This window comes from Nannospalax galili, unplaced genomic scaffold (genome assembly GCF_000622305.1).
Source record: "Nannospalax galili isolate Female #2095 unplaced genomic scaffold, S.galili_v1.0 scaffold1287, whole genome shotgun sequence".
NCBI lineage: Eukaryota > Metazoa > Chordata > Mammalia > Rodentia > Spalacidae > Nannospalax > Nannospalax galili.
The window spans coordinates 589,550-604,266 of record NW_008357051.1 but is presented as its reverse complement, the minus strand read 5'-3'; the positions used below and the strand labels follow the sequence as shown (position 1 = coordinate 604,266).

Sequence of the window (14,717 nt, the reverse complement as noted above, 5' to 3'; positions counted from 1 at the left end):
CTGGTGAATACTCCAGGTTGCATGGTATCTCTTTCCCCTCAATACACACTCTTTCAGTCCCATAGTGGCATGACTAAGGCCCCTGGGAGGACCCCGAAGGGTTCACCCTCGTTTTTATAGAGGCCCTTTGTCCCGCAAGGATAGTTACAGGTCTGTCTGAATGCAAGGCCTTTGTCTTGGGCTGGTTACTGAAGCCCCTAGCCTTCCTCTCTCAGATACACACCCTGTTAGGTGGAAGGACTTCCCAATGGGGCTGGAGGAACTCGGTGCTGATGGTCTCCACAGTGGCTTTGGAAGCATCTAGAGGAGTGGATCAGGATTGGAGTTTCCCTCCATACCCTGTTGTCCTCTCTTGGGTGGACCTTCAGGCCTTGTAGCTGTAATGAAAGGTGGACAGAGCCACAGCATGGGGAGATCCAGTTCCAAAGCCAGAGCGGGTGCCAGGTCAGGTAGAAGAGCCTCAGTTGAGGCCATCCCTAGTGTCCCTCTGTGTGGAACGTGTCTCCCCATGGACGCTCACCAGCTCCTCACATCTTACCACATGCCGTGGAACCTACCCCACAAGGAGCCACTGGTGGTGCCCCTCAGGGAAAAGATCCTGCTTTCCCGTGAACACACAAGGAGGTGGGAATGTGGAGGACATGGACCAAGGGAAATGAGCTAGTAGTGACAGAATGAGAATTGTGACTGCAGCATGATGGTTGCACTGGTACCACACACCACCAAGTCTGCTGTAGGTCATCAGCTCTAGATGATTGCTCCTTTATCTCCCTTGTCCTTCCTCCGATCCACTCATTCAGCTCTGTGAAAACGTCTCTGAGGCCAGTCAGGGAGGAGCTGTAATTCCTTTTTGGGCATTAAGGCTTTATTTTTAAGGTTTGGGGTTTTATTTTTATTTTATGTATATGAGTGTTTTGTTTGCATATAAGTGCATGATGTGCATGCAGTGCCCGTGGAAGCCAGAAGAGGGCATCAGATTCCCTAGAAATTGAGTTAACAGAATATTGTTAGCTTCCATGTAGGTGCTGGGAACCAAATGCAAGAGCATCCAATTTGTGCTCTTAACTGCTGAGTCATCTCTCCAGCTCCAAGGCACTTTTTAAAAAAAATATTTTTTTGTTTACTTTTTATTTATGTATGTGTGTGCATGAACATGTGTGTGGGGGGTGCCCACAGAGGCCAGAAGGGGTATTGGATCCCTTGGAGTTGAAGTTACAGACATTTGGGAGCTACCCAACGTGGGTGCTAGGATCCAACTCTGATCCCTTCACTGCTGAGTTATCACTCTACCCCTTAGAGTGTGAAGGCTTCTTACACACACTGGACCCTTCCTTTGTGATTGGTATTCCCATTCTGGATGGGGAGATGAGTCAGGAAAGGATTAATGACTTCAAACTACCTGATGCTCACAGCTGATAAGAGGGCTGACAGGCAGGCCCTACTCTGCAGCACCTGGGCTCCCCCACTTCTTCCTGCCCCCTCCTCTGAGGAGGGAGAGTTGGGTGTCTCAGTAGGAGGAAGGTATTGCAGGGTGTAGGTCGCCCTAGGTGTCCCTGGCTCCCCAGCTGTGATTAGGAAGGAGAAGGACCACCCTTCATTGACAGTCATTTACCGTACAATTATGCTTTATGGGATATTCAACCCAAGGAATGTGCTACCCCTGGCCGAACGTAAGAGGAAGCCTAAATTCTCGAAGGAGGAGCTGGACATTCTGGTCACAGAGGTGACCCATCACGAGGCGGTTCTCTTTGGGAGGGAGACCATGCGACTGTCCCATGCCGACAGGGACAAGATTTGGGAAGGCATAGCTCAGAAAGTCACGACTGTCAGCCAGGTCCCCCGCTCCGTCAAGGACATTAAGCACAGATGGGACGACATGAAACGCAGGACCAAGGACAAGCTGGCCTTCATGCAGCAGTCACTGTCAGGCCCCGGCACAGAGGGCCACACCCATTCCATCACACTCACTGCCCACGAGAGGGCCATTGAGTCAGCGCTGCTCACTGCCCAGGCAGGACACAGCTTCCCCAGGGCAGAGCTGGACGGCACCGACAGCCCTTCGACCAGCTGTGAGTATCGAGACCTGGCAAGTGGCTTACCTCCTCATACCCACCCCTTCCCTTCCTAGCTCCCAGCCTTCCCTGTCTCCCCATCTCTTTCCACACCTCCGTCCTACTTCTGCCCTGCTTCTGCTTCTTGCAACTCCATTCTAGAATGTTGACTGGGTGTCTCTGTATCAGAAGCTGTGCTTAGGAACTGCAAGGAGAGGGCTGTATCTCAGGTGTCAGACATGTCCCCTGTGGGCTGCGTGCATTGCAAGATAGCTATGAATATGGCCCAACACAAAATTGTAAACTTACTTAAAGCGTTATATTTTTTATGATTTTTTTTGTAACTTGAACGGGAGCTTTGTAGAGGATCATGTTGTATCACAGTGTCAAAAGGTGGACACACCTGCTTGAGTTAGACAGTCGCACATCTGCAGAGGAGGGATAAGGGCTTACTGAGTCCCAGGCTTCCAGCCCGAGACCTGTGTTATCTTATGGGCCTGGCTAATTTTCTGCTCTACAGCCAAGTCCCTGTGTCTTCAGGCTGCATTGGCCTACGCAGCGAGTGACAGGAGGTACTGAAGCTGTGGAAAGAGGCTGGGCTAGGCCTCGCTGGGGATAATGTTTGAATGGTGAGGAAGAGTTAACTAGGCCTGGTGTGAGGCACAGAGGAGGGGAGGGGAGGGTATGCAAGCCAGGAACAGCATGTACAAAGCCCTCATCAGGAAGACGCTTGGCACGTTCCAGGAACTGCACAAGCCAGGGAAGCCCCAGTGTAGCCTGCAGGGGGAAGGGCTGGGCAGCAGCCTGGTGGGGCGGGGCCAGGGAAAGATGGTCCTTTGTGGTTGCCTGATTGCTTTGTATCTGTCTGCCTTGTCCGCTGCTGCACTCCTGCCAAACTGCTTGACTTGTGTTTCTCTAGTTCATGCTTCTGTGTGCCCACCGGAATCTGACTAAGCTCCCTCTCTGCCCTTTCCATTCTACCTCCTTCGCCCTGCTTCCTATATGGATTTCTAGGCAGAGGCTTGAGGACTGCCTTTCTGACTGGGTTTGACCAAAAGAGGGAGCCATCAGAGACCCTCACTCCACTGTACCTCTTCCTTCCTGCCTCTGTACACCTAACCCTCATCTACTGTCCTCACTAGAGGTCCATGAGCAGGGCAGGAGGGGCCAGGAAGGCAGGCTATTGGGGGCCAGCCAGTGGGAAAATGGTTAACAGTTGCAGAGTCCTCCCTGGCCCCTCACCATGGGGATGTGCTCATTTCCTGTTTGGCTGGTGCCTCTGACAGGTGGCCACTCACAGTCAGACTCAGGAGTGGAAAGGAGTGTCTGTGATGGGGCTGACCTCCTTGTTAGCCAGTTGAGGAAACCCATCTTCCAGAAATGGAGTTGGTCCTGAGATAGGACTTCAGCCTAGGTCTGCCAGGGTTTGCCAAAGTCCCACCCAGTTCTGAACAAAAGGAGTGTGGAGCAATGTCTAGAAAAGCCTGTTTCCTGAGTCTTGCCCTGCTCACCCCTCCATTTCCCAGAGACCGAAGGTGGTGAGGTTAGTAGAAGTCACCTGAGCTGGCAGAAGCCCCCAAGTCCACTAGTGGCCACCAAATTCAGCCAGGGCCTTGGTGGCCTGAGGACTTGGGAGGGAGGGAATGGTGTTACCACAGTACTCCTTCCCAACCCATTCTAGCTCCCACCTACTGAGCACTCTCAGGAGGCACTGAGAGCCAGTGCCAGCCCCAGGAGGCCCTGGGATCCTCAGAGAGCCGGAGGCAACCTACCAGGAAAACCTCTTAGAGGATGGCTCTGATTTTAGCCCCACTCCACAGACAGGGAGACTATCTGTGCCTGTAAAACGAGTCTGTCATGCTTTTTAGCCCTGCTATGAGAATCTGCCTATGATCTTGGCCACTTGAAAGTAGAGAACCCTGTGTTCAGGGGCCAGGGCTCTCTCTGTGTCCCTGTGGAAGATTAGCAGTCTGTTTCATAGGTACAGCAGAGCCATGCACTCATGAGTTGTCTCCATGTGGCTGACCGGGTAGCCCACCTTGGGGAAACAACAGGGCTTGTGGCTTGCCCTACACAGGCCTGCCAGTTCCTCCACCAGCCCTTCCCTCCCTGCTCCAGCCAGTTGGACTCCTCCTTGTGATTTTTAAGTTTCAGATTTCAGCAAGGCCACCAGGTGGCCCCACGCAGCACACAAAGGGTCCTGTGGAGACTGGAGAGCATCTTAGTCCCTCTGACAAGTATCAGGCTTTCAGCACTGCAAAGTGCCTTAGGGTCTGGGATCTCACAGCCCATCATCCTCACAGCCCATCATCCTACAGCCCAGCCAGGGGCCTAGGGGAAGGAAGCAGGGACCTAGGTAGAACAGCCATTATTGTTCCTTTGCACAAAGTGAATTGCAGAGATAAAAGGACATGGTAAAGGTCATGAGCGCTTTAACATGCCTGCTTCTGGGACTGGAGCCTCCACATCCCTGGCCTGGGCTTCTCCACTGGAATGTAGCTGTGTCTGAGGGAGGAGGGGACCTGCTCCTGTTAACCCTTCTGATACCTGGCCCACATACCCCAGGGACTTGGGGAGGAGGCACCAGTCTAGGCTGAGAGATAGCAGGGGGTGGACAATAGGATGTTTTTAGGGGTGGGCCTAAGGCCAGGGCTGCCCTCTCCTTCCTGTGATAATTATTTGTCTTTCTCTGCTTGTGTACCCCAAGATGACGAAGATGAAGAAGCCCCTGGGCCCTCGCAGCAGCCACTTCGGGTGCCCCTGCTACGGCCTCTGGAAGAAGAGGCCCACCTGGCCAGGCCCATGCTACTCCATTCATCTTCCTCAGACCAATCTGAGTCAGTGGGCACTAAGCGAGAGGCCCGACCCTATCCCTCGCTCCAGGCCCAGGCCTGTAGGACCCCACAGCCTCACCCCAGCTCACCCACTGTGGGCCTAGACTGGCAACTCCTCCACGCCCACTCACAGCAGACTGAAATGCTCCAGCAGTTCTGTCAGGAACTGGTGACCGTGCACCAGGACATGGCCGGCAGCATGCATGTGATCAGCCAGACCATGACCGAGCTGACCAGCCGTGTCAGTCAGATGTGCCAGACTCTGATGGAGATCCGAGATGCGGTTGAGGCATCTCAGCGGGGACTAGAAGGGGCAGCCCGCCTGGGCTCCAACCCCCAAGCACCCCTGCCGGACCCTACACAAGCTCCCTCAGTCCTAGCCCCTGCACGGACTACCAGGTCTCGGAAGAGAAAGCACAATTTCTAACCTGGCCAGTTTGCACTAGGAGAGACGGCTATGGTGTCTGGCCTTGAGATGGGGCAGTCTCTTGGGTCCAGGAACAAGACTGATGTCCCTAAGGGCACAGCCATCTCCTCACCGGGTATAAGCCTGCTTAGGCTCTAACGGAGCATGTGTGCAGGCCCACTCCTTCATCTCAGGAGGCTGTTCAAGATCCAAGAGAAGCTGCCTGCTTGATGCTTGCTTGGCCTAGAGGGTTGCTCTCCTCGGTCTGTATCCCAAGGAGCAGGCCTTGTGGGGAATGGGGAAGCAGCCAACTGACTCTTCCTTACAATTCGGGGCTGCAGCAGACCTGACCTTCCACGAGGCAGGGAGGGCCTGTGGGTGGCCGGGGCTAGCTCAGCCTGGTGGGTGGGTTCCCGCCTTGGCCTGTGCTTGCCCTGTGCAATGCCTGCATTGCTCAGCTGCTGTGCTGCCTTTTGTGGAGTGGAAGGGAAGGAGGCTGATGCTGAGATCTGGAAGGAGTCTGTCTTGCAGTCTTAGCCATCTTTAACTACTACCCCCCTCCCACCCTGCACATGTTAGGTGTTCACAGAGAGCTCTCAAAACAGTGAGGAGGCATTATCATCACTGTGATCACCCATCATTATCATCATCACCTGCATCTCAGAGGTCAGAAATGATATAGCTAGGTAATAGGTGCCAGGACTATGGATTTGCCAGCTCCTTTCAAAAGGCCAGCTCTGGAGTGGTGGTAGAAGGGGGAACTTACTCCTCACCTAGCTTCTGCCCCTGTCTCAGCTTCCCTGGGTAGAAGAGGGGGACAACAGCAGTGTGGACGTGAGTCTCTCAGCCTGCCCTGGCCCTAAGGCTCATAGCCAGTGGCTGGAGAGGACCAGGACCCAGGCCTCATAAGTCAATAGACAGCCCTTCCCTCTGGCTCCTCAAACAAGATGGAGCCCAGCAAGGTTGTTAGGGTCCACCTCCCAGCATGCCTTGCCTCTGCTTGCTTGGACTTTATATGCACTTAGCCACACACACCTAGCTTCATGTTTTGTTTTGGGGGCATGGGCCGAGAGAGCTGGGTTCTTAGAGGTAGGGAGGGAGGTAGGGGCTGCAAGCTTAGCTTTGGCCTGGATGCAGCTTTGTCTTTGCTCCCTGGCCTGAAGCTGATCCCAGCAGACCTTTTGCACCCTCACCCTTCCCTTTCATCCTGCCCCCTTAGTGGGCCTGGAGCCCTCTGGACCTTGTGCCTGCTGAGGCTGTTGCTGGAGCTACTTATAAACCCAGACCAGGTTTTGTCCCACACAGGGTGAATGGACACCTGCCATGTCCCTGAGCCCTGGGCTCCATGGCCTCATTCTGTGGTTCTTTGGGGGTTCCTGCCCCCAACCAAACTGATATTGTCCTTACCAGTAATAGCTCAGTGCCTGGAATTGCCCTGCCCACCCATGCTGGAACCCAAGATTGCCTTCCCAAGTATCTTTGTTAAGATGGCAATAAAACGAAATGGATGTCATACTTTGAACACATCCAGGCTCCAGGATCTTTCTTTGGTGTGTACTCTCTTTCTTCACATCCCAAGGAAACCTGCAGGTCCCCAGAGCAAGAGCTAGATGCTTAAAAGAAAGAGTGTTGGGAAGAGGGCTCTGTGGTCCTTATATTCCCTGGGTTCCATAAGCTCCCTGTGGGCATGCCTGGCCCTCAGAAGGAAGGACAGGGGTGTGTGGGCTGAGGGCAGCTGAGCATCCATGGACAATAGGGTCAGCTGTATTTCATTTCTCTATACCTCAAAAGTAACGTTGTACTTGAATTTAACCTCATGCTCCCTGAAAATGTTAGGATTCCCAGTGGGTGAAACCATTTCTGGTGGGAGATTTGGGAAGCTCCTGACTGTTCATTTGCCAGTGCTCTATGGGACCATCCTGAGACATACACCTCTTCTAAACATTTCCCATTGATCCTGGTAGCTGTCTGTTAAAGGCCAGGCACTGCCCACCCCAATTTGGGGTTTCTCAGAGAGACCAAAGTGGCTTCCTCTGGCAGCTACTTGGAGTGTGCCCTCAGCAGAGAGGGCTCTTCACCTGTCATCCATCAGGCCTACCTCAATCCCAGACAGAGTTTCTCCCAGGCAGGAATCACCAAGTCTTAGCCAGGAATCTCCTTTCTGGATAGTTCTAAGCTACCTTTGGCTTTGGAATCCAGACTATTCGTGCTCTGAAGTTCGTGGCCAAAATGCATGACTTTGGAAATCAATACTGTTTGCTGGCAATGCAGAGCCACGTGGGTGCCACTGGCCTGGGTTACCCTCAAGGTTGGTCTGGGAGAGGAAGGGGCCAAGTTAGAGCCTATAAACCAGAAACACAGAGCCCAAGGGACAGTAGTCTGTTTGAAATGGAAATGATTTCTCTTTGGGTGTCTTGGCAGCAGTGGCGACTGGGAGGCCAGCACATTCAATAGGAAGAGGAAATGAAGGGGAAGCTGGTGCCAGCTTAGGCTACCAGTGTACAGAGCAGTGCTCTACAGAGTCCTGGTGACCATCTGCTAGAGGCAGTGTGCATCACTGAAAGTCCCTAATCTGATGACATTACAGCCCAGTCTCTTCTCTGCCAGTCTTCCCATTTCTGCCTTGAAGACCTGGGCAACTTTGTTTCCACTGGAAAGAGTTCTGACCAAGCCTGCCCTGTGGATGCACCCATGGGCTCTTTTCTTTCTTGAGTCAGAACCCACGGTCATTTCCTGACCCAGCTAGAAAATACTGTGTTCTTGATAAGACCCAGTGGGTGAGGTCTGAGAATTGTCTCTGTGCTTATCTATCCGGTCTGCAAGGCCAGTAAGGAGACAGAACTGAAAACAATGCGATATTCTCGGGAAGGGTTCAGTCCAGCCCTCGCCACCACTGTCACCCACCCCTTCATCGCTTCCAGGATGCTTCCAATGAGTCTGGGTATGGGAGCTGAACTGCTCTCCAGTGAGCTTGTCAGCCCAGACCAGGTATTTCCCACCCTGCTCTGTTATCCCAATGGTGAGTGGGCTGGGAACTCAGACCCTTTGACACACAACTGTCTAGCCACAAGGAAGAAACAGTTCCTGCAAACTTGTGCTCCTTAGCCATGTGACAGAAAATATACGTCATAAAAATGGGAATAACAGATTCAGAGAATGGACTAAGCCATTAAGTGTTACCACTTCACAGGGAGGGACCTAATTAGAGGTGATGAGTGTTGAGACTTAGCTGGCTCGTTAGCTTTTTTTCCAAAAGTTCTGTTGCATAAATACATCTTGTTAGGGGAATGGGTGGCTGTGATTCACCCAGAGTTGCCATATGTATCTTATTTCAGAAGCCAAGTTTGAAAACAACCAAATGCAAGATACTCAACACATTTTGATCTGCCATGGAAAATACACATGTGATCTCTACCAAGACTGGGGATGCCCTTTCTAAATGGTGGTTCTTGTTGAGTAGCAAAGCACCAGGAGGTACAAGGGGAAATTGATTTGAATCTTTTGAAACCTTTAGCCCAACTCCAGACATCATGCTGTTTTGAATCATCAAACCTGAGAGTAGTGTGTTGCTCAGCTAGTGATGGGGAAATAACTCTACCATTTAGTACTTGGTGGCTGTTCAGAAACTTAAGGGAGTAAGGGAAATGGTACTCTTATGTGCTCTGGGAGCCCAGTGATTCTCGAAAGAATGCATGAGTGGAGTTTCTGTCTTCTGGATGTGTCTGTCCGGAAACAGAAATGCTTGGAGCTACATCTGTTCTGTACCCTGCTGGCTGTTTTTGGATGTTAGTCCCAGACTTGTGCTAAATTGGGGAGCTGAAGATATTTTGCACATTTAGAAGAATAAGAAATAAAGTGGTCCTTTGGGTGGAGAGGTAGGAATGGGCATGATTTCTGCAGTCCTCTGTCCTTCCCTCAGGATCTTGGCTAACAATGTCGTGGCTACGTGCATGGACTTCCCAGTACGGTTTTCCCAACTCAAGAATGCTCTCAGATACTGATGCATATCAGATAGTAATGAAGATACAGGTGTGTTAAAGCTGAGGCCCTGTATCAGATACTGATGTGGATTTAGGTATGCCTAGACTGAGGGCCTGTATCCTATACTCATGGGGATACAGGTGTGCTGAGGCTGGGTTCCTGGACAAGATGCAAGTTCCGGGGATCTAAGCACCATCTTTCTTTCCCAGAGTAGAGCTGGTGTTTTCTCTCCCCCTGCCTTGGTCTTCCTCCCTCTGGTCTAGGCCACATTCTTCACCAGAATGGGCTTCAGGGGATTTGTTTGTAAGGCATGAGCCTCCCCAAAGGCTAAATTGAGTTGATTCTGCAGGGGCCTATCCAGATAAGAGCTAGGCGCATGTGAAGGCTGTTGGCCCTCACATGATAAGAGCTAGGCTGGGGAGTCCCCTGGTATAGATTCTCAGAGCTGCTAGCCACCGACTGCCACCCTGCTATCCTGCAAGGGAACTGGCATCTGTGCATATTTTCTCTCTGCGTGTGGGAGGAAGTAGCACAGAGTGCTTACTGAGGAAATGTAGAAGGTATAGACAACTACAAAGATGACCCACCCACAATGATGGTCATGGTTGAAAAAAAACCCAGGTGTGTTTCCTTCAAGCTGTTGGAAACTCTGTTGGCTTTCAATCCAGTTTATCTCGTTGTCCATCTTAGCAGCGCTGTTTTGCCACCCCACAGGGGATTCTTTGTAAACATTCTTTCCGTGGATGACTGACCTTATCTTCTGCCATGTGAACACACTGGCATTTATGGAACCATTTCTCTGGGTTGGGCATTTTCATGTCTTGGCTTTTATTTATAAATAATGAGCAGTTGGCAGAGTGGCTAGCAGGTTGGTGGACTTGGTCCTCATCCCGTTGCTTTAGATCCACAGTGCCAGTTTGTTTCCCAAAGGATGGCTGTCCTATCACTATATAGACATAGCCTCATCCATCACCTTTACCAACACAGGCATAATCATTCAAAAATATTGGCACCCATGAGACAGACTGCAGCTTTGCATTGTTTTCCCGATTCCTGATAATCCCCACCCCCACCCCAGATCATTTTTTGCTATTTATTTTGAGATAGGTTATTCCTAAATTGCTTTGGCTATACTAGAATTCGCTCTTTAGCCCAAGCAGACCTGAAACTTGTGTTCTCCCTGCCTCTGCCTCCTGAGTAGTTGGGATTACAGGGAGGTTCCCCCAGTCCTTGCTAATATTTCAGTCTTACATTCAAGGCTGATTTATGCCTTCTTCTGACTGTAAAATTTGCATGGTTTTAGCATAAGCTTTCAAAATCATTTTATATTTCATTACACTGTTGTCTAACAGACATCTGCTCACAATTTAACCAGGTAAGACCACCCCATGGGTAAAGCCCTTTCCCTGTAAGTGTGGGGAACTGAGTTCAAATCCCTACCACCAAACATGATAGCATGTATCTGTAATCCCAGCATTCCTTCGGGAGACAGATAAGACAACCCCTAGAAGCTCTTTTATCCAATTTCTTTCTTTTATTAACATTTTCGACATGGTCGCATATAGCCCAATTTGGCTTCAAACTCATATAGCCAAGATGACCCTGAACTCCTGATCCTCCTGCCTCTACCTCCCAAGTACTGGGATTATAGATCTGCCTGGTTTCTGCAGTGCTGGGAATAGAGCCCAGGTGGGTAAGCACCTTATCCACTGAGCCACACCCCAGCTCTGGTGCACTTTTCATTGATTCATTACCCACATGAATTTTGTCTGTGGCTTACTGGTTCCTCTGGACTATATCAAATATAATTCTTGGAACTTTGCTGGCTAAACAGACTTGACATTCTTACCCTGGCTTTTGAGTGAAATGAGGAAAAGTATATTTTTTTAGCTACCAATTTCTTAGATGTTTGTGTAGCATGGGCCTAGCCCCCCCTTCCCATAATTCCCTTTTCCCTTTGTTCCATGGGTCAGTGCCTGTCAGTACAATTGATGTTTGGAGATGGGTAAGGCAGTACCCGGATGTGGGAAGTGTCATTTTGGGAAAACTGGGTGGAATGCAGATTGTGAGTTGGACAGAACTTAGGGGGTCTCTGGGCATTGCTGAGTTGATGTTTTGCATGCCCACACAGAAGCAGTGAGGGGTAGCGGGGAAAAGTATAGGCCACAAAACTGCATCACCCATTAATTAGCTGTGTGACTTTGGACAAGTTGCTCAGCTTCTCTGAGCCTTTCTTGCCATGTCTTAAACCTTTTAGATTAAGCAGTGTTTGCCAACCTTTTATCATGTCTTCTTTACCTTCTTTCTCTCTCCCCACTGGATCCTCTGTAAAGACTCTGATCTTTAACACTTATTGATCAGTGGCCACTCTGGAGCACGGATAATTTCTGATAGGCCAAGTGAAATGTGGAAACTGCACCAAGATATACCTGACTGCCATTAGAGACCTGTGGATGTGCAGGGACCACAGCTTGAAAGTCAGTGGAGAGTGGAAGGGGTAGCCACCTACTGTTGAAGCTGGCACTGACTGGGATCCATGAGGCTGGTGGGAAGATATTTCCAGTTTCACATAAACAGATTCTTTGAGGTTCAGAGGCTTGTAGGATGTCACTCAGAATGGTGATGTTGCTGGTACAGGGGCTAGCTCTGGTTAGCTGGCCCTGGGTGGAACTGTAACCTTGCTTCCCTGCCCACATTCTTGTCATTTACGGCCTTGTGCACTTGTACCCCACACTGGAGGCAGGCAGGCAGGACAGGCGATGGTTCTCACCTTTCCCTTGCCCCCTGCAGGTATGTAGTCATCTCTCGGGAAGAGAGGGAGCAAAACCTCCTGGCATTCCAGCACAGCGAGCGCATCTACTTCCGGGCATGCAGGGATATCCGACCTGGGGAGCGGCTGAGAGTCTGGTATAGCGAGGACTACATGAAGCGCCTGCACAGCATGTCCCAAGAAACCATCCACCAAAACCTGGCCCGAGGTGGAGGTGAGTGTGCATGGGGAGCAGTGTCCACAGAGCCAAAGCCATGCTCACCAGAGAAGACCACGCCCACAGGGCCAGGGTGATGCCAGAGAGGACCATGCCCACATGGCTAGGACCACACCCACAGGGCAGGGCCACAAGGCCAGCCCATATGGCTAAGGCCATACCTACAGGGTCAGGGCCACACCCGCCAGAGAGGACCAAGCCAACAGGACCAGGGGCCCACAAGAGATGGCCACACCCGCAGAGCCAGAGCCACTCCCACCAAAGAGGACAGGCACACATGGCTATGGCTGTACTTACCCGGCTAGGGCCATCCTCACCAAGAAGGCCCATAACCACATTGCTAGGGCCACTGCCTACAGAATCAGGGTCATACTCACAAGAGAAGGCCCATGTCCACAGGACCAGGGCCATGCTCACTCGAGAGGTCCACACTCAAAGAGAGAGGTCCTCACTTGCCATGGAGGGCCGCACCCATAAGGCTAGGGCCATGCCTATATGACCAAGGCCATGTCCACAGGACTAGGGCCATGCCCACCGGGAAAGGCCACACTCACTCTAAGACCCCCAAATGGCCCAGAAAACTCCTCTGGGAACCTTCTAAGCAAACCACTGAGGAAGACAGTACCCAGCAGTGCAAAAAGTTAGAGCACTCAGGGGTGCAGACCATTGGGCCAGACCTGAGCAACACTGTAGGCCTGTGCCCACCCCAGGCAGTTCTCTTTCCTGAGAGGCAGTCTTAGAAACCCTCACCACACACAGTTCTGAGAAGACCAACAAATCCCAGCCAAGTTTATCAGTTGAATGAACAACATTCCTATTTGCACAACTCAAATTGATGAAAAGGTTTCCCTCTCAATGCCTCAATAATGCTAGCAATAATGCATACTTGCTGAGTGCTAGGTTGGTTTCCTACAAGTTCTTATGCGACCAGCCTCACAGCAGTAGGAACTACTCCACGGTGTGCTGTGAGACTCCGTTGGAGTAATGTTCATTATCTCCATTAGCGCAGTGCCTACCTTGACCATTATTATTAAGTCCTTGATTGTAAAATTTTAATCTCATGGTTATTAGCCCCACCTTATAGATGTTCAGAGCATTCAAGATGTGTAGACTCTCCCAGGATCACATGACTTGGGAGGGCAGAGCTAGATTTCCAACCTGCAGCATCTGAAGTCAAGGTTTGAGTTCTAACCAACAGTGGGCAGTAGACAAAGCTAGTCCCTGTATTTTTGGCCTTATTTGTGGCAGTCCTAATGGTTCAACAGGAAAGAACAGTCTCCACCAGAAGGCTAGATGGGTGTGAGAAAGTGACCTCGGGCTGGGGGACCCTGGTGGGTTGGATGTCCACCCAGCCTCCATTGAAATGAGTCATGTAAAAGTGGCTTGAGTCACTACAGGTCTTCTAGCCCTTTACCTTGATGGTACCTCCAGCCTGGCAAGGGGGAACTGGTAAGCCCAGGTCCTTCTTTCAAGAGGACCTGCTTTGCACAAAAGCCACACCTCCACATGCCAGAGTCTCTTTGGTCCTCAGAGCCAATTCCATGCCCAAGCCTCCTCTCCCCCCCATATCATGGTTTTGACCAGCTTCCTCTTTGAGATAAATCTTTGTTTGGAAGATGAGTGGAGATGGAGGTGGGTTGGGGCAACTCACTGAAATGAAGCTGCAGAACAGAACAGAGAGGGGCTTTGAGTGCACAGTGGACACCTGCCTCAGTCAAAGGCATCTGGATGGCAGGTGAGAGGCGGCCTGCAGGCAAACTCATGACTAGTCTCCTGTGGAGCTGAGCCTGATCAATGCCGGCTTCTCACTATGATGGCAGGGCAGTGGCTCCCATGTAGCCTCTGCACATGCCTCGTGTGCAAGTATCTGAAACATAGTGCTCGGTAAACCTTTGTTGCATGGATAAAAGCAGACAAGAATCAAGTCTGCAAGGAAGTTTCCAGAAGAATCACACCACCCAAAGGAAAAAAAAGAAGTCGCAGCTGCAGACACGGGTTTCATCACTTGCCCACAGTCTTGAATTCTTCTAGAATTTTCCTTCAGTGCCTTCTCTAAAGCACCTCAGCCTGCATCTTCCTCAGAGAACCCTGAGACCCAGGGATGACTCAGAGAAAGGAGGGAGCTTCCAGGAGTGGAGGCTCATGGGACAAGTGGCGCACAGACTTGAAAGGAGATGAACCAAACCTGAGTAGATGTAGCAGGAAGATATCTGCCCCTGGCCAGGCTGAGCAGCAGGGTGCTGGAAGAAACTGACAGCCACAGCAGATCAGCCAGAGCTGTGGTGGAAGGTGGTCCTCAAGAATGGCCTTGGGGCTCAGTGGCTGTTAGATGGATGTTAGATGCTAGGTGCAGAGTTCAGGGCCTTTATGCATGTCTTGGATGATATGCTAGCCCTGCCTTGGAAGGTCCCCTTTACCCAGTCATTTAAGATCTTACAGAGAGATTGGCGAGTGTGTG

General features: G+C 51.1%; 2 protein-coding genes across 7 annotated transcripts in view; both read left to right on the top strand.

Moving 5' to 3' along the window:
- The window catches only part of Prdm11 (PR/SET domain 11), an 83,008-nt gene that overhangs the window by 55,550 nt on the left and 12,741 nt on the right, over positions 1–14,717 (top strand). For all 6 annotated transcript variants that reach the window (XM_029557143.1, XM_017794854.2, XM_029557142.1 and 3 more), the window contains exon 6: positions 12,063–12,256. In XM_029557143.1, the coding sequence (XP_029413003.1) occupies positions 12,063–12,256 (194 nt within the window). The remainder of the gene's footprint in view (positions 1–12,062; positions 12,257–14,717) is intronic.
- LOC115067932 (myb-related transcription factor, partner of profilin-like) lies at positions 1,161–6,815 on the top strand. Its single transcript, XM_029557144.1, has 2 exons — positions 1,161–2,069; positions 4,759–6,815. The coding sequence occupies exons 1-2, from the start codon at positions 1,622–1,624 to the stop codon at positions 5,310–5,312; spliced, it is 1,002 nt and encodes a 333-aa protein (XP_029413004.1). The 5' UTR covers positions 1,161–1,621; the 3' UTR covers positions 5,313–6,815.

What these genes read in the sequence shown, in the direction of transcription:
- LOC115067932 (XM_029557144.1), top strand. Translation starts at nt 1,622, where the DNA reads ATGCTTTATGGGATATTCAACCCAAGGAATGTGCTACCCCTGGCCGAA. An exon ending in CGACAGCCCTTCGACCAGCT is followed by an intron (nt 2,070 to 4,758) that starts GTGAGTATCGAG and finishes GTGTACCCCAAG; the next exon opens with ATGACGAAGATGAAGAAGCC.